The sequence below is a fragment of the Mycetomoellerius zeteki genome, unplaced genomic scaffold, assembly GCF_001594055.1.
Source record: "Mycetomoellerius zeteki isolate Tzet28-1 unplaced genomic scaffold, Tzet1.0 scaffold821, whole genome shotgun sequence".
In the NCBI taxonomy this organism is placed as follows: Eukaryota; Metazoa; Arthropoda; class Insecta; order Hymenoptera; family Formicidae; genus Mycetomoellerius; species Mycetomoellerius zeteki.
In genome coordinates this window covers 14,540-33,375 of record NW_017257853.1, presented here as the reverse complement: position 1 = coordinate 33,375, position 18,836 = coordinate 14,540, and the positions used below count along the sequence as shown (strand labels likewise).

At 38.7% G+C, this 18,836-nt stretch overlaps 1 protein-coding gene across 16 annotated transcripts in view; it reads left to right on the top strand.

Annotated features, from left to right (window-relative positions):
* Positions 1 to 18,836, top strand: part of LOC108729984 (ankyrin-3) — an 86,921-nt gene that overhangs the window by 58,543 nt on the left and 9,542 nt on the right. For 12 of the 16 annotated variants that reach the window (XM_018459403.1, XM_018459402.1, XM_018459401.1 and 9 more), the window contains 5 exons: positions 234 to 475; positions 803 to 851; positions 1,245 to 1,472; positions 3,279 to 8,704; positions 10,346 to 18,719. In XM_018459403.1, coding sequence (XP_018314905.1) covers positions 234 to 475; positions 803 to 851; positions 1,245 to 1,472; positions 3,279 to 8,704; positions 10,346 to 18,719 — 14,319 coding nt within the window. The remainder of the gene's footprint in view (positions 1 to 233; positions 476 to 802; positions 852 to 1,244; positions 1,473 to 3,278; positions 8,705 to 10,345; positions 18,720 to 18,836) is intronic. The other 4 variants (XM_018459409.1, XM_018459408.1, XM_018459410.1 and 1 more) reach the window with 4 other exon arrangements.

The following is an 18,836-nucleotide window of genomic DNA, read 5'->3' as shown; positions in this document are numbered from 1 at the left end:
GATATAAATTTTAATGATATGAATATCGAATTCTTGTATCTTTGCTTTTAAAACTTTTTAACACTTGTAATTGTATTTAAAATACATATAAAGCAATTTGATATATTACATGTATATATTAAAATAAATATTAATAATATATCTTAATATTAATAATATATTTGTAATGTACTTAAATATAAAATTCATATTAATGATTGAAATATCATGTACGTATCGTCCTTCATTTGCAGGAAATACGTTAGAAAAAGCTCTCAATAAGATCGGACGAGAAGATATAGTGAACAAATGTATCTTCAATGTTGAATTAGTGACTGACGACGTTGAAAAAGCTGTGGCGAGAGTCAGACTGGATCAGCCAGGATTTGATTCTCTTAAGGAAGAATTAGGACCGTCGAGAAACACGTCACTCCGCCGTGATGCAACTATGGATCCTAAAATGGATCCTGATTATGAAGAGTCTGACAGAATGAAGGTGCGCACTTTATGCAAATCTGGGAGAATCTACATGTATAATTGTAGTATAATTCAAATCGTCATGTGACAAAACAAATTATCATTAACAAAAGATGCTATTTTATCGTTTGACCTTATTCTCGTTATCTATATAGCGAATACTATTATTGAGCGCAATTGAAGAAGATACTATCCGTTCACTTTATATCTCGTAATAGCTCTTTTATGTATGCTACAACAGTTAAAAGGCTTATACATAACAGTAATTTACTCAAATAACTACTTCTTCAAGAGCGTGGGATTCTTATAATCACCAAGATAAAGCGCAATTCTCTCTTTATTCCAGGACTCTGAATCAATGGAGGATCTCAGTATCACTGGCACACACGATAAACGTAAGTACAAATAGTAATATCTATAAATTTAATTTTATTATTACTCGCTCTTGCATTGCGTTTTAACATTATATATACAATTTGTCAAAAATTATTCAATATTATACATTTTCTTCTATTATACTACAATACATACTGCAATAAAAAAATGTGACGTCATGGCTCACAATACTTGAATGAATGATGCACGCTACGCCACAAACGCGTGTTATTAGTTGTCAAATACACAGAACGAACACTTTTACTCGTGCTTACTTAGAAAACGTGTTAGTCAACGCTTGCCGGGCAATTTTATTGTGGCCACATATATCCATTACATTCGTCATGCAATGTCTCACATCAGCTCGTGTTACCTCCGTGTCTCTTCGTTTACGCATTTTCTGCACTTCACAGCCAAAGAGCACATCACAATCACAAACGGCACTGTATTCAACGGAACCTCGACCCCCATCAAAGACAAATACGCGAGCGACGAGAAAGAGCTCAGCGACATGATGGCTGATTACCTTGAACACAAATGCCATACGACCGACACGATGAGCAAAAAGTCGCGCGATGAACTGGACGATCCGGAGAAAAAACGTCAGAAAGCGATCGCCGATGCCAACAAGATAGTCTCTGGTAAGTGAGCTTGAAAGCGATTGGAATGAATGGTGCGGGTTGAGGGGCCGTGCTTATACTACTACTGACAAAGAACCAGCAGCTGTTAATCGAGTTTAGCGGAGTTACGTCGCCAAATCGAGATTACGCATTTATACATACATATACTATAAATTCAGCAGCATGATTGGATTAATGCTGCGGGCGCACGCTTGATCCTAAGGGATCGACTTACTCGTATTAACCATATGTCGACGAACTGCGTTTCGCCAAACTCGCTAAACCTCATTAGATCGGAGATACCTTTCCTTTTTAGTGATATCGTGTTCATAGTTATGAAATCTACTCGCTTAAAAGATTTTTAAATAATGCACGAGATGTACAACTATGTTTCTCAAATAGCTTTATATATTTATTTGCGCGTTTAGCATTGTCTTTTCTCTTAATGATACTATTTTTCGGTGAATTTTTTATACATTCCTATAGACGAATATTATTTCTTCATTTGTAAAAATGATATGTGTACCGTTATGCAGTTATGTCGCAACAAATGCACATAATTACTTTTAATTGTATTGGCGTATAGACTATTATATGCCAATAACGTAGTTTCTAAGCAGCTATATTTCCAATGCTAATCTAATTCGTACTTTGAATTTTCACTTGTGACTTTATTATCGTCATTTATGAAGCAAGCTTTAATTTTTATGTAAGTATTCAATCAACAGTGTGCACGATCTTATTTCAGCGAAACGTTGCGGTCGAATAAATGCTAATACAATGAATAAGGAATATTACTATTATTATTATTATTATTATTATGATTCTGGACACGATTCACGTCAACGCATAAAATTTGTCTCAGCTTATAAAGAATAATGTACGTTTGCAGAGTGCAAATAACGTACGTGAGCACTAAACATTTGTCTCTACGCCGTCCACTCACAGGTTCTGGAAGCCAATGCGGATCTCTTCAGAATTTTACCAGCTTGCTTTTACTTTAATATAAATAATAACGGATTATTTTATCTCGGCCTATCTCAAACAGCTATTACTTATATATTATACAATAATTTTTATACCTCATTTAATCATCCCCACTAATATCCTTAATATTTCGCGAACACTTTTAGATTAATTTGTTTCAGCAAGGTTTCGCTGCAATTATTTGGCGTTGCATGAATGGCCAATATATGGGCCTAATTGTGTGCGCGCACGGAGCAGCTGTCATTAGAAAAGATCGTTGTTGCGTAGGCCATCAGAATATCGTTTCCTTTACCTATAACTGATAGATTAAAAATTACTAAAGTCATTACTAATAGCAATTGACTGTTGTTGTCACTTAAAACAGTAATCAAGAGTTCTTTGTGAAGCTGAATATATGTCGTTTATATTCTCTAACAGCTTCATTTTAGTACCTTTAGCGTTCATTTCATAGATTAATATTATAATACTAATTGAAGTATTTTCATAGAAAAACATTTCGAAATTGCAAGCTACTGAGAACGTTTCAATACAATTTATTGAAAAGTCAAAGTACGTATGTACGTTGCACCAGTATTGATTGTTGGCAATTGATGTTACTTCTCCTTCTTGAATCACATTTGCCTTGCGTATATAACGATGTAGTGAGAAGATGGCTGCTCCACAGCACATACACTCCACGCACAAACCACACTACTACAGTCTAACCGCAGTTCAATCAAAAGAGCAATCAAAGAGCGAGCCAGCTTACACTAATGATGACGAAATTGACAATAAAATTGTGTTCCTTTATTTTGTTACCACGTATACAGATGCCTAAAATATATTATACTTAATTAACAGGTGTAATAGCAGACGCAGAGAAAGAGAAGGGGAAGTTAGCGAAGGAAGGGTGGTCGGTGGTTTATGATGATGATGATGATGCGCGGGACAATAAAGAGGCGCGGGGTGCGATAGGGCAGACTGTAATTAATGTTCATTTAGATCAAGCGGCCACCGAGCCGGAAGGTTTCGTTCCCAAATTAGAGCAAATCCCTAGTATCGAACCGCCGATGATTAAGCAACATCGTGGTGGGATACCGGATCCCAAAGTTAGCACTTCAAAAACAGTAGTTTCTGTTAGTGGCGATCCGAAAGTAGGTCAGACAGTAGTAACTAAGACTACGGTAATAAAACAGACTCCGACTGAGACCGTGACTACGAAAGAAACGGTAATCGTTTCCCCTGATAAAAAAGACGTTGTTAGCGAGAAAGAGAAACTGTCTAAGGAGGGTAAGGAAGTCGACGAAAAGTTGGGTGCAATTCCTACGGACGCGACTGTTACGCGAAAAACGGTAAAGGTTGACACAATAGTTCGAACTGATCAAAAGAAGTCAGAAATAAAAACTCCAGCAGACAGGAATAAAGATAAGGAGAAGGATAAAGAGACTGTTACGAAGACTATGAAAACGGCTTATGAAGATGTTTACAACGTGCCGCATTCAGCAGACAGCACAGAAGAAAAATCAGACGAAGAGAAGAAAACAAAGGATAAAAGTGGCGGAATATTTTCGGGAATTTTTAAAGGTTCCAAATTGAAGAGAGGCAAGAAAGGTTCAAAGGACACGTCCTTTGACAGTGGTGACGAGGAATCAAAGGCTATCCTAACGAAAGTTTCTGAACAGCAGCCAGAATTTCCTTCTAGCGAAGTAACGGATTCGCATTTTGACAGCAGATTACCAGAAATCACAACTGCACCCGATGTAAGATCAGCTACTGTGGAATTTTTAGAAGATTCTCGACGAATCGCTGCAGACATGCATGTACCTTACGAAGGTCTTGCTAAGCCAGTGGAGAAAGAAGACAAAAAAACAGAGACTGCTGAGACCGATGATGATAAAGATAAGACAAGCTTTTTCTCGAGTTTGTTCAAAAGTAAGTCTAAAAAAGACGAAGATGGATCTGTCTTACCTGTTATTCATGTTGAGAAACCCAAAGAATCCGCAGAGCAAATCGCAAAAAAAGAGAAAAAAAAGCTGGCAGCAATCGCAAAGGAAAACGAGGAATTATTGGAATTACAAATAAAGGAAAAGGAGAAAGAGGTCGAAGCATCTCAGATTGTCGAAGTGCCTAGCGTAATCGAAAAAGAAACAGAAAAAGCTGTGAAAACCAGCGCGAAAGTCATCGAGGATGCCAAAAGCAAAGCAAAGATTATTTCAACGGATGAGCAATCACCTAGTAAGGATGACGAAAAGGAAGATCAAGTAAAGGAGAAGGGCGGCTTCTTCGGCATCTTTAAGAGTCCAAAATCCAAGGACAAAAAGCTCAAATCGAAGGAAACGTCCTTTGACAGCGGCGATGAGGAAATCAAAGCCGTAACGGAGAAACTCTTGAATGATACGCGGAAGGTTACTGACTCTAGCGTGTTACCGATTGCGTACAAAAGCGATGGCACAAAAGTCACTCCCAAAGAAGAGGTACGTACTTTCGTGTCGACCACTCATTACGATGATATTCCCGCGGACAAAGTCAGTAAATCTTACGATGTTGTACAAACCACGATGAAGATCGAGAAGACTATCCACGAAGAGGTAAACGGGAAAGCGGACATTGACAAGGAGAAAATTCAGAAGGAAGAGAAAAAAGATATCGAAAAACTTGCTGCAGAAGTAAAATCCGATACGCCGGAACCGAAAGCACCCGAGACGGAAAAAGAGATGAGCGACGATATCAAAGAAAAGAGTGGCGGCTTTTTCAGTATGTTTAAGAGCCCGAAACTCAAAAGCAAAAAGAGAAGCAGATCTCGAGAGCATAGTTCTTCGAAGGAGACCTCTTTTGACAGCGGAGACGAAGACATTCGATTGGCAACGGCAAAACTTCTAGAAGACACAATACAGATGGCAGAGAACTTGCAGCAAGCTGAAGAAGAGTTACCAGAGAGTATTACAAGAACTCCGCCTATAGATGAGAAGATAAAAAAATCTATCATTCCCGAAGATGAAGCTGTCGAAAAAGATAAGGGAAGTAGCATTTTCGGTATATTCAGAAGTCCCAAACAAGCGAGAAGTTCCAGATCTAGGAGTAGATCTAAGGAGAAGACACCTTCGCTCGAACTGCCAGATAGTGGCCACGAAGATTTACGAAAAGTAACCGCAGCGTTCTTGGAGGATTCACGGAATACGGCGAATATCATGGGCGAATTGACAGATTCGAAAGATGATAAATTATCAACAGAGATAAAGAAAGTTGACCAGCACATCACAATTGCAGCAGAAGACGTTAGTAAAGCCGTCAAGGATGGTAAAGATATGATTGCTAAAAAAGTAGAAGATAAAACACATGATGTCGTCGATAGCGCTGAAGCTGCAAAAGACAAAACGACCAAGGAAGCAAAGAAAGCGAAAGACAAAGGTGCAGGATTCCTATCAGGGATATTTAAAGGTGCGAAGCATGCCGCAGAGGAAGCAACCGATGATATCAAGGAATTCTTGGACGACACGAAGAAAGAAGCTGCTTTAGAGGAAGCACGAGCCAAGGAAGCGGCAGCCATTAGCTTGAAAAATCTGGAAGAGAAAAAAGATACTTTAGTAACAGGCGCGAAGGACATTGCTGACAGAACTGTTACCGACATTAAAGAATCCAAAGATAAAACGGTGTCCATTGTGAAGGGCAAGAAAGAAAAAGTCTCGGAGAAGATTTCGAAAGACGTAGAGAAGGCAACGGATCATGCAAAAGCAGCTACTGAAAAAGCTATGACAGATACGAAGAAAGTGGGTGAAAAAATAGAAAGCACTGCGAAGGATGCTGTACAAGCAGGTACAGAAATTAAAGACGCAGTCATTACGGAGATAAAGGAGGATGCAAAAATCATGGAAGAAAAATTATCATCCGAAGCTGAATCAGCTGAAGATGCTGTAGCATCTGCTAAGGACAAAGCTATCAAAGAAGCGAAAAAAGTTAAAGAAAAAGGAAGCGGATTCTTCTCTGGCATATTCAAAGGTGCGAAACATGTCGTAGAAGATGCAACTGACGATGTTAAAGAATTTATGGATGAGACGAAAAAGGAAGCTGCATTGGAAGAAGAACGAGCCAAAGAAAAAGCTGCTGCAAGTCTGAAAGATCTAAAAGACAAAAAAGAAGCTACTGTGAGTAAAGTTCAAGAAGCTACGGATAAAGCTGTCGATAAAGCAAAAGAAGTAAAAGTTAAAACCGTCTCTGCCGTAAAAGACACAAAAGATAAAGTTGTAGAGGAAGTTTCCAAAGATGCGCAGAAAGTTGCCGGCGCCACAAAATCAGTTGGTGAGGAAATAGCAGATGAAACGAAGAAAATCGGAGAAAAACTGGAGGAAACTGCGGTAGATGTTGCACAAGCTACCAAGGATACTAAAGATGCAGCAATTAAAGAGATAAAAGATGATACAAAGTTGATGAAAGAAAAATTAACAGCTGGCGCTGATGCGGCAGCAGAAGCTGCCGACAGTGCAAAGGAAAAAGCAACAAAAGAAGCAAAGAAAGCTAAAGAAAAAACAACTAGTTTCTTCTCCGGTATTTTTAAAGGTGCGAAACACGCTGTAGAAGATGCGACAGATGACGTTAAAGAATTCTTGGATGAGACGAAAAAAGAAGCTGAAATGGAAGAAGAACATGCCAAAGAAAAGGCTGCTGCAAGTCTAAAAGATTTAAAAGACAAAAAAGACACTGCTGTTAGTGAAGTTCAAGAAAATGTGGACAAAACCGCCGAAAAAGTGAAAGAAGCAAAAGACAAGACAGTTTCTACATTAAAAGACCAAAAGGATAAAGTGGTCGAGGGAGTTTCCAAAGATGCGCAGAAAGTTCCCGACGCCACAAAATCAGTTGGTGAGGAAATAGCTGATAAAACGAAGAAAATCGGAGAAAAACTGGAGGAAACTGCGGTAGATGTTGCACAAGCTACCAAGGATACTAAAGATGCAGCAATTAAAGAGATAAAAGATGATACAAAGTTGATGAAAGAAAAATTAACAGCTGGCGCTGATGCGGCAGCAGAAGCTGCCGACAGTGCAAAGGAAAAAGCAACAAAAGAAGCAAAGAAAGCTAAAGAAAAAACAACTGGTTTCTTCTCCGGTATTTTTAAAGGTGCGAAACACGCTGTAGAAGATGCGACAGATGACGTTAAAGAATTCCTAGATGAGACGAAAAAAGAAGCTGAAATGGAAGAAGAACATGCCAAAGAAAAGGCTGCTGCAAGTCTAAAAGATCTAAAAGACAAAAAAGACACTGCTGTTAGTGAAGTTCAAGAAAATGTGGACAAAACCGCCGAAAAAGTGAAAGAAGCAAAAGACAAGACAGTTTCTACATTAAAAGACCAAAAGGATAAAGTGGTCGAGGGAGTTTCCAAAGATGCGCAGAAAGTTGCCGACGCCACGAAATCAGTTGGTGAGGAAATAGCTGATAAAACGAAGAAAATCGGAGAAAAACTGGAGGAAACTGCGGCAGACGTTGCACAAGCTACCAAGGATACTAAAGATGCAGCAATTAAAGAGATAAAAGATGATACCAAATTAGTGAAAGAAAAATTGGCAGCAGGTGCTGCTGCTGCTTCAGAAATTGCAGATAGTACAAAGGATAAAGCAATGAAAGAAACGAAAAAAGCTAAAGAAAAAACTAGTGGTTTCTTTTCTGGCATCTTCAAAGGTGCAAAACATGCTGCTGAAGATGCATCTGATGATGTTAAAGAATTTTTGGATGAAACAAAAAGAGAAGCTTCTTTAGAAAAAGAACATATTAAGGAAGAAATTGCAACAAGTATTAAAGATTTAAAAGATAAGAAGGATACAGTCGTAACCGAAGTTCAACAAACTGCAGACACAGCCTTCTCTGATATAAAAGAAGCTAAGGATGAAACTGTTTCTGTAATAAAAGATAAGAAGGTTAAACTTGTAGAAGAAGTTTCGAAAGATACTGAAAAAGTTACCGATACAACAAAAGCAGTCGGTGAAAAAGTAACAGCGGAAACAAAGAAGATAGGTGAAAAGATGGAATATGCCGCGGCAGATGTTGTGAAAACTGCCAAGGAGACTAAAGATGCAGCTATCAAGGAGATAAAGGAAGATACGAAATTAGTGAAAGAAAAATTGGCAGCAGGTGCTGATGCTACTGTAGAGACCGTAGATAACACAAAGGATAAAGTGACAAAACAGACAAAGAAAACAAAGGAAAGAACAACTAGTTTCTTCTCCGGTATTTTTAAAGGTGCTAAGCACGCCGTAGAAGATGCGGCTGACGATGTTAAAGAATTTATAGATGAGACGAAAAAGGACGCTGCGCTTGAACAGGAGCGTGCCAAAGAAAAGGCTGCTGCAAGTCTGACAGATCTGAAAGATAAGAAAGATACTCTCGCTACTGAGGTTCAAGAAGCCGTTCTTGAAACCAAAGATGTAAAAGAGAAAACAGTCTCTGCAGTAAAAGACAAGCAGGATGAAATTGTTGAAGAAATTTCCAAAGATACTCAGAAAATTTCCGATACCGCGAAAGCAACAGGTGAGACAATAACAACGACAACAAAGAAAATTGGTGAAATAATGGGAGAGACCGCGACGGATGTTGCGCATACTGCCAAGCACACTAAAGATGTAGCAGTTAAAGAAGTAAAAAAGGATACAAAGAAAATTAAAGATAAATTGACAGCAGATGTCAATATTGCTGCAGAAACTACGGAAGGTGCGAAAGATAAAGCAACAAAAGAAGCAAAAAAGGTTAAAGAAAGAACCAGCGGTTTTCTGTCTGGTATATTTAAAGGCGCTAAACATACTGTGGAAGATACAACTGATGACGTCAAAGAATTTTTGGATGAAACGAAAAGAGAAGCATCATTAGAAAAAGAACGTATTAAAGAAGAAGTTGCCACAAATATTAAAGATTTGAAGGATAAAAAAGGTGTTGTGATTGCAGGAATTCAAGAGACCACAGACAAAGCCATTATTGACGTAAAAGACACGAAAGATAAAACAGTATCTACAATGACAGACAAGAAAGATAAAGTTGTCGAAAAAGTTTCTAAAGATGCGCAGAAAGTTGCCGATGCCACGAAAGCAGTTGGTGAGAAAGTAGCAGATGAAACGAAGAAAATCGAAACAAAAATAGAGGAAACTGCGACAGAAATTGCACAAGCTGCTAAGGATACTAAAGATGCAGCAATTAAAGAGGTAAAAGATGATACAAAATTGATGAAAGAAAAATTAATAGCTGACGCTGATGCGGCAGCAGAAGCTGCCGACAGTGCAAAGGAAAAAGCAACAAAAGAAGCAAAGAAAGCTAAAGAAAAAACAACTGGTTTCTTCTCCGGTATTTTTAAAGGTGCGAAACACGCTGTAGAAGATGCGACAGATGACGTTAAAGAATTCCTAGATGAGACGGAAAAAGAAGCAGAAATGGAAGAAGAACATGCCAAAGAAAAGGCTGCTCTAAGTCTGAAAGATCTAAAAGATAAAAAAGACGCTGTGGTCAGTGAAGTTCAAGAAACTGCGGATAAAGCCGCTGATAAAGCGAAGGAAGCAAAAGATAAAACAATTTCTGTAATAAAAGACAAAAAGCATAAAATCGAAAAAATTTCCAAAGATGCACAGAAAGTTACCGATGCCACGAAAGCAGTTGGTGAGAAAGTAGCAAATGAAACTAAAAAAATCGGAGAAACAATGGAGGAAACAGCGGCAGAAGTTGCACAAACTGCCAGGGATATTAAAGATGCAACAATTAAAGAAGTAAAAGAAGATGCAAAATTAGTGAAAGAAAAAGTAGCAGCAGGCGTTGATGTGGCAGCGGATGCTACAGACACTGCAAAGGATAAAGCGTCAAAAGAAGCAAAAAAAGCTAAGGAGAAAACAGGTGGCTTCTTTTCTGGTATATTTAAAGGCGCTAAACATGACGACGTCAAAAAAATAATGGATGAGGCAAAGAAGGAAGCTGTTTTGTATGAAGAGCGTACTAAAGAAAAAATTGCTGCGGGACTTAAAGATTTGAAGGATAAAAAGGACATTGTCGCAACTGAAGTTCAAGGATCTGTAGACAAAACCATCACTCATGTGAAAGACACGAAAGATAAAACAGTTGTTACTGTAAAAGATAAGAAAGATAAAATTGCAGAGAAAGTTTCCAAAGACATACAAAAGGTCACCGATGCTACAAAAACAGCCGGTGAAAAAGTTACAACAGAGACGAAGAAATTCGGTGAAAAAATAGAAGAGACTGCAGCAGATATCGTGCAGGATGTGAAAAATGCTAAAGAAGCAGCAGTCAAGGAAATGAAAGAAGATACAAAATTCGTAAAAGATAAATTAGCAGAAGGTGCTGATGTTGCTGTGGAAGCTGCGGGAAGTGCAAAAGATAAAACAACAAAAGAAGCGAAGAAAGTTAAAGAAAAAACTAGTGGGTTCTTTTCTGGTATATTCAAAGGTGCAAAACATACTGCGGAAGATATACCTGAAGATGTGAAGGAACATGTAAGCGATTCCAAAAAGGAAGCGACTAAAGAATTGGAAGAGTTAGAACGTAAGAAAGGTGGTATAATGCATAGTGCAAAGGATGCCGTGGACAAAACCATTAAGAGTGTGGAAGATGCCGAAGATAGAACAGTTTCTACCGCGAAAGATACGAAAGACAAGTTAGTGGATATAGCTGCCAAAGACATGGAGAAAGCAACACATGATTTGAAAGCAGCTCGTGATGACGTAGTCACAAAGACCAAAGAAGTAGTCGATAAAGTAGAAACTTCCGTGGCAGATGTTGGACATGATGTGAAAGATATTAAGGATGCAGCTTTTATAGAAGCAAAAGAAGACGCTAACGTTATAAAGGAAAAGTTGGCTGCCAAAGCTGAATCTATATCGGATTCAGTAGAAGTCACTAAAGATAAGGCAATTAAAGAGGCGAAGAAAGCTAAAGAAAAAGCTAGTGGCTTTTTTTCGGGAATATTTAGAGGATCGAAACATTCCACGGATAGCGCAGTGGATGATGTAAAAGAATTCCTGGACGAAACGAAAAAGGAGACAGCGTTAGAGCAAGCACATGTCAAGGAAACAGCAGAAGCTGAACTAAAAAATCTGGAGCATAAAACAGACCGCATAATTTCCGAAGCGAAAGAAGCTAAGGATCGTGTTGCTGAGGAAATAATTGACGAAGTCGAAAAGACTATCGACGTCACTAAAGCGACAGGTGATAAAGTAGTTACAGATGAAAAACGAATTGTCGATAATATCGCGCAAGGTGTTGCAGATGTTAAAGATAGCGTAGCGAAGGAAATAAAGGAAGATGTACAAGCAGCAAAAGAAAAATTAAAAGCAGGCGGTGATGCTGTAGCAGAAAGTGCTGCAACTACGAAAGATAAAGTAATTAAGGAATCAAAGAAAGCTAAAGAAAAGGGTAGTGGTTTTCTTTCGGGAATATTCAAGAGCGCGAAGCATTCTGTAGAAGAAGTATCTGACGATGTAAAAGAATTTGTAGACGAGACAAAGAAGGAAACCACTCTGAAACAAGAGCAAACCAAAGAAAAAATTACTGCAGGTGTCAAAGACTTAAAAGATACAAAAGAAGCTCTTGTTACTAGTATTCAAGATGTCGCTGATAAAACCGTCACTGATGCAAAAGCTGCTAAAGACAAAACTGTCTCTGCAGTAAAAGACAAAAAGGATAAAGTTGTTGAAGAAGTTCCTAAAGATGCGCGTAAAGTTGCTGACACCACGAAAGCAGCTAGTGAGAAAGTAGCAGACGAAACGAAAAAAATCGGAGAACAAATAGAGGAAACTGCGGCAGATGTTGCACAAGCTGCCAAGGATACTAAAGATGCAGCTATTAAAGAAGTAAAAGAAGATGCAAAATTAGTAAAAGAAAAATTAACTGCAGGTGCTGATGCTACCGTAGAAGCTGCGGATAATGCAAAGGACAAAGTGACGAAAGAAGCAAAGAAAGCTAAAGATAAAACAGGTCGTTTCTTTTCTGGTATATTTAAAGGCGCGAAACATGCTGTAGAAGATGCAACTGACGATGCCAAAGAATTTCTGGATGAGAAGAAAAGAGAAGCTTCAGTAGAGAAAGAACATGCTAAAGAAGAGATTACTCAAGGACTTAAAGATTTGAAAGATGAAAAAGATACGGTCGTTTCTGGTATTCAACAGGCTGCAGACAAAGTTGCCGATGACGCGAAAGAGGCAAAAGATAAAGTTATTTCTACTGCTAAAGACAAAAAGGATAAAATTGTGGAAGAAATTTCGACAGATGTACAGAAAATTGCTGATGCGACGAAAACAAGCGGTGAAAAAGTAGTAACAAAAATGAAAAAAGTTGATGAAAAAATAGAAGAAACTGCAGCGGATGTTGTGCAAGATATTAAAGACACTAAAGATACAGCAGTTAAGGAATTAAAAGAAGATACGAAATTAGTGAAAGGAAAATTGGCAGCAGGTGTTGATACCGCTGCAGAAGCTGCGGATAGTGCCAAAGAAAAAGCGACGAAAGAAGCAAAAAAAGCTAAAGAAAAAACGAGTGGTTTCTTCTCCGGAATATTTAAAGGTGCGAAACATGCCGTAGAAGATGCTGCTGACGACGTCAAAGAATTTTTAGATGAGACCAAAAAAGAAGCCGCTTTAGAAGAAGAACATGTTAAAGAGAAGATTGACGCAGGAATAAAAGATCTAAAGGATAAAAAGGATGTTGTTACAACTAAAGTTCAAGAAGCTGCTGATCAAGTCATTACTGATGTCAAAGATGCGAAAGATAAAGCAATTTCTAAACATAAAATTGGGGAAGAACTTTCGAAGGATACTAAGAAAGCAGGAGAAATTGCTGCAGATATTGCGAAAAGTGTTAAGGACACTAAAGACGCAAAGATTAAAGATGTAAAAGAAGATACGATAAAAATAAAAGAAAAATTGATAGCAGATGCTGATGCTGCTGTGGAAACTGCGGACAGCGTAAAGGACAAAGCCACAAAAGAAGCGAAAAAAACTAAGGAAAAAACAGGTCGTTTCTTTTCTGGTATATTTAAAGGAGGAAAACATGCTGCAGAAGAAGCAACTGATGATATTAAGGAATTCTTGGAGGAAACGAAAAGAGAAGCTTCATTAGAAAAACAACGTGCTAAGGAAGAAGTTGCTGCAGGTCTCAAAGATTTGAAAGATAAGCAAGACGCTGTTATTACTGGAGTTCAAGTGGCCGCAGACAAGGCCATCACCGATGTAAAAGATGCAAAAGATAAAACAGTTTCTACACTAAAGGACCAAAAAGATAAAGTTGTCGAGAAAGTTTCCAAAGATGCGCAGAAAGTTGCCGACGTCATGAAAACAACTAGTGAGAAAGTAGCAGAGGAAACTAAGAAAATCGGGGAAAAATTAGAAGAAACTGCGTCGGATGTTGCACAAGCTGCCAAGGATACTAAAGATACAGCAATTAAAGAAGTAAAAGACGATGCAAAATCAGTGAAAGAAAAATTAGCGGCAGCAGACGTTGATGTGGCAGCGGATGCAACAGACAGTGCAAAGGATAAAGCGTCAAAAGAAGCAAAAAAAACTAAAGAAAAAACAGGTGGTTTCTTTTCTGGTATATTTAAAGGCGCTAAACATGCCGTAGAAGATGCTGCTGACGATGTTAAAGAATTTATGGATGAGACAAAGAGAGATGCTCAATTGGAAGAAGAAAGTGCTAAGGAAAAAATTGCATCGGAACTTAGAGACTTGAAAGATAAAGAAGATGCAGCGGTAACAGGTGTAAAAGATGTTGCAGATAAAGCCACAGCTGACATGAAACATACAAAAGATAAAGCAATTTCTGCTGTTAAAGATCAAAAGGATAAAATTGTCGAAGAAGTTTCCAAAGATACTCAGAAAGTTGCTGATACCACGAAAGCAGTTGGTGAGAAAGTAGCAGCGGAAACGAAGAAAATCGGTGAAAAAACAGGAGAAATTGCAGCAGATGTTGCGCAAGTTACCAAGGATACTAAAGATGCTACAATTAAAGAAGTAAAGGAAGATACAAAGAAAATTAAAGATAAATTAGTAACAGGCGTTGATGCAGCTGCAGATGCTATTGATAGTGCAAAGGATAAAACGACGAAAGAAGTGAAGAAAGCTAAGGAAAAAACAGGTGGTTTCTTCTCTGGTATCTTCAAAGGTGCGAAACACGCTGTAGAAGACGCAGCAGATGATGTCAAAGAATTTCTAGATGAAACAAAACATGAGGCAGAATTGGAAGAAGCTCGTATTAAAGAAGCAGCAGTTGCTGATTTGGAAGAATTAGAACATAAAAAAGATGCTATTGTCAGTGACGTAAAAGACACGGCAGATCGAACTGTCGCTGAAATAAAAAAAGCTAAAGATAAAACTGTCGCAGCAAAAGATACGACAGATACTATCACTAAGAAAATCTCAGAAGATATTCAGAAAACTACTGATATAGGTAAAGCTGCTAAAGATAAAGCAACATCAGAAGTAAAGAAAGCTGGTGAGAAATTGGATTCAACAGTACAAGACATTGCACATGGAATTTCGCATTCGAAAGACGCAGCCATTAAAGAAGCTAGAGATGAAACCAAAATAATGAAAGAGAAAATGACAGCTGGAGTTGAAGTTGTGACCGAAAGTGCTGAGACTGTCAAGGATAAAGCAGTTAAAGGAGCAAAGAAGACAAAGGAAAAAGGATCCGGTTTTCTGTCAGGCATATTTAAAGGCGCCAAGCATTCTGTTGAAAGCGCAACGGACGATGTTAAAGAATTTCTAGATGAAACGAAACGCGAAGCAGAATTGGAAGAAGCTCGTGCTAAGGAAGCAGCAGCGGCTGGATTGAAGGAATTAGAACATAAAAAAGATGCTGTTATTGACATAAAAGATACGACTGATCAAGCTGTTACTGGAATAAAAGATATCAAGGATAAGACTGTCACTGCAGCGAAAGATACAAAAGAAAAAGTCATTGAAAAAGTCTCGGAAGATATTCAGAAGACTACAGATGCAAGTAAAGCTGCTAAAGACAAAGTGACAGCAAAAATAAAGAAAGTTGGTGATAAATTGGATTCAACAGCACAGGACGTTGCACAAAAAGTTGCAGATACCAAAGATGCAGTTGTCAAAGAAGTACAGGATGATACGAAAAAGATGAAGGAGAAATTAGCAGCTGAAATTGAACAAGCAGCAGAGGATGCGAAACATGCAAAGGATAAAGCAGTTTCTGTTGTTAAAGATCAAAAGGATAAAATTGTCGAAAAAATTTCCAAAGATGTGCAGAAAGTTGCCGATAGCACGAAAACAGCCGGCGAGAAAGTAGTAGCAGAAACGAAAAAAACCGATGAAAAAGTAGAAGAAACCGCGATAGGTGTTGCACAAGCTGCCAAGGATATTAAAGATGCAGCAGTTAAAGAAGTGAAAAAAGACACAAGGAAAATAAAAGGACAATTGACAGCAAGCGCTGATTCTGTCGCGGAAGTTGTGGACAGTGCAAAAGATAAAGCGAAGAAAACGAAAGAAAAAACAAGTGGCTTTTTTTCTGGGATATTTAAAGGTGCAAAACATGCTGTAGAAGATGCATCTGGTGACGTCAAGGAATTCTTGGATGAAACGAAAAGAGAAGCTTCTATAGAAAAAGAACGCGCTGAGAAAGAAATGGATGCTGATCTCAAAAGTTTAAAAGACAAAAAAGACTCTGCGATTGCCGAAGTCCAGGAGGTAATAGACAAAACTGTCGCTGATGTAAAAGATGCGAATGATAAAACAGTTTCTACCATAAAAGATAAAAAGGACAAAGTTACTGATGATATTTCCAAAGATATTCATAAAATTACTGATACCACAAAAGCAGTTGGTGAGAAAGTCATAACAGAAACGAAAAGAATGGGTGAAAAAATAGAAACAACCGCGGAAGATGTTGCACAAGGTACTATAGATGTTAAGGATGCAGTGGCTATAGAAGTGAAAGATGATACAAAATTGGTAAAAGAAAAAGTGTCATCTGCTATAGGTGCTGTAGCCGATGGTAGCCAGATTGCTGAAGATAAAGCGATTAAAGATATGAAGAAAGTTAAAGAAAAAGGATCCGGTTTTTTATCGGGAATATTTAAAGGTGCCAAGCATTCAGTTGATAGCGCAGCAGACGATGTCAAAGAATTTCTAGATGAAACAAAACGAGAAGCAGAACTGGAAAAAACTCGTGCTAAGGAAGCAGCAGCGGCTGGATTGAAAGAATTAGAACATAAAAAGGATGTTATCATTACTGATGTAAAAGATACAACTGATCAAGCTGTTGCTGGAATAAAAGATACTAAGGATAAGACTGTCACTGCAGCGAAAGATACAAAAGAAAAAGTCATTGAAAAAGTCTCGGAAGATATTCAGAAGACTACAGATGCAAGTAAAGCTGCTAAAGACAAAGTGACAGCAGAAATAAAGAAAGTTGGTGATAAATTGGATTCAACAGCACAGGACGTTGCACAAAAAGTTGCAGATACCAAAGATGCAGTTGTCAAAGAAGTACAGGATGATACAAAAAAGGTGAAAGAGAAATTGGCTGGGGAAGTTGAAACTGTGGCCCATGGTGCTGAAGCAGCTAAGGATAAGGCAACTAAAGAAGCGAAAAAAGCTAAAGAAAAGGGATCCAGTTTTCTTTCGGGAATAGTTAAAGGCGCGAAACATGCTGTTGGAAGCGCAAGGGACGATGTTAAAGAATTTCTGGACGAGACAAAGTACGAGGCGAAATTAGAAGAAGCTCATGCTAAAGAAATTGCAGCGGTTGGTGTGAAGAAATTGGAACATAAGAAAGATGTTATTGATAGTGCAAAGAATGTTACAAAAGAAGTAGTAGCTGATGTTAAGGACGCTAAAGATAAAATTTCTGACACGATGACTCAAGTAGCGGACACCACGAAGATTGCAGTTGATAAGCAAGCGACTGAAACAAAGAAGATTGGTGAAAAAATAGAATCTAAAACCATGGATATTGCACATGGTATAGGGGATGCCAGAGAAAGTCTCGATAAAGAAATAAAAGAAGATACAAAGGCGATGAAGGATAAATTATTAACAAGTGCCGATGCTGTCGCTGACGGTGCCAAAGCAGCCAAAGATGAACTTGTGAAAGATGCTAAAAAGGCAAAGGATACGAGTTCAGATTTCCTGTCTGGAGTTATTCAGAGTGCAAAGCAAACAGGAAAGGAAATTTCCGACGACGTGAAGGACTTTCTGGAAGTAACCAGGCAAGAAGCAGCTGCTGATGAAGCATTTGCTAGAGAAGCCGCGATGGCAAGATCGAAAGAACTGGAAAAAGCAAAGGATAAAGTCGTTAATGAAATTAAAACCTCTACGGGTAAAGTTGTGAAAGACACAAAAGACGCAAAAGAGAAGAGTCTTTCCAATATAAAAGGTGCGAAGGACAAAACGATCTCTACTGTGAAAGCGGCGGGAAGTAAGATAGGGCATAGTGTGACGCAAGCCGGGGGTAAAGTTAAGTCTGCTGATCAAGATGTGACACAGAAGACTAAACGCACCAAAGATGCCGTCGTAAGCGAAGTGAAAGAAGATACACGAGTAGTTAAAGGAAAATTGGCGACTAGCACAGATACAGTCACGAGTACGGTGGAGACTGTAAAGGACAAAACCGCGAAAGATACTAAGAAGATCAAACAAAAAACAGGCAGTTTTCTATCAGGCGTGGTGAAAAGCGCCAAACACGCAGTAGAAGATGCAACGGATGATATGAAGGACTTCCTGAAAGAGACCAAGCAGGAAGCAACCGCGGAAGAAGCTCGTACTAAGGGCGATCTCGCTCAAGCGAAAGATAAATCCGCTAAATCTACAACTGATGCGAAGGACAAATCTGTCAGTGCCGTTAAAGCCACAAGAAAGAGTCCCCCGAAATCACAATTACCAGTGGACGCGAAAGGCACGGGCAAAGCTTCGCCTATCACTAAGAGAACGGGTAAAGTAACTGAAACGCCAGCGACAAAAAGAAACGGTGATAGAGTAGGATCGAAACGCACAGGCGAGAGTACTCAGGAGGTAGTTCGTAAATCCGATATAGCTGGCAGGTCAGAGACGTCCGGTGGCGTCGAGCATTTAACCGAGACAGTTAGCGTTAAGAAAGTATCTCGCATTCCACAAAAGAAAAGTCCGGGTAAGGAGACAGGCTCAGACGATTCGGGTAATTCGCGTAGAGTAGTAGAGACAGTAACCACGGTAGGGCACCCCGAGCCTCGCACACGGCACTCCGTCACCACAATCGTGACAAAGTCTGTGCGAACGACCCCACCGCCACCCAGTTCACTCGCCGAGTTCACTGACAGTAGAACCGAAGGTATCTTGCAATAATCTTGCGTTATATCCATTTCTATATCTATATATTATATATTACATATACCAGCTGTGTGTAACATGATTAATGATTAAGTTGACGCTTCTCTGTAACTTCAGT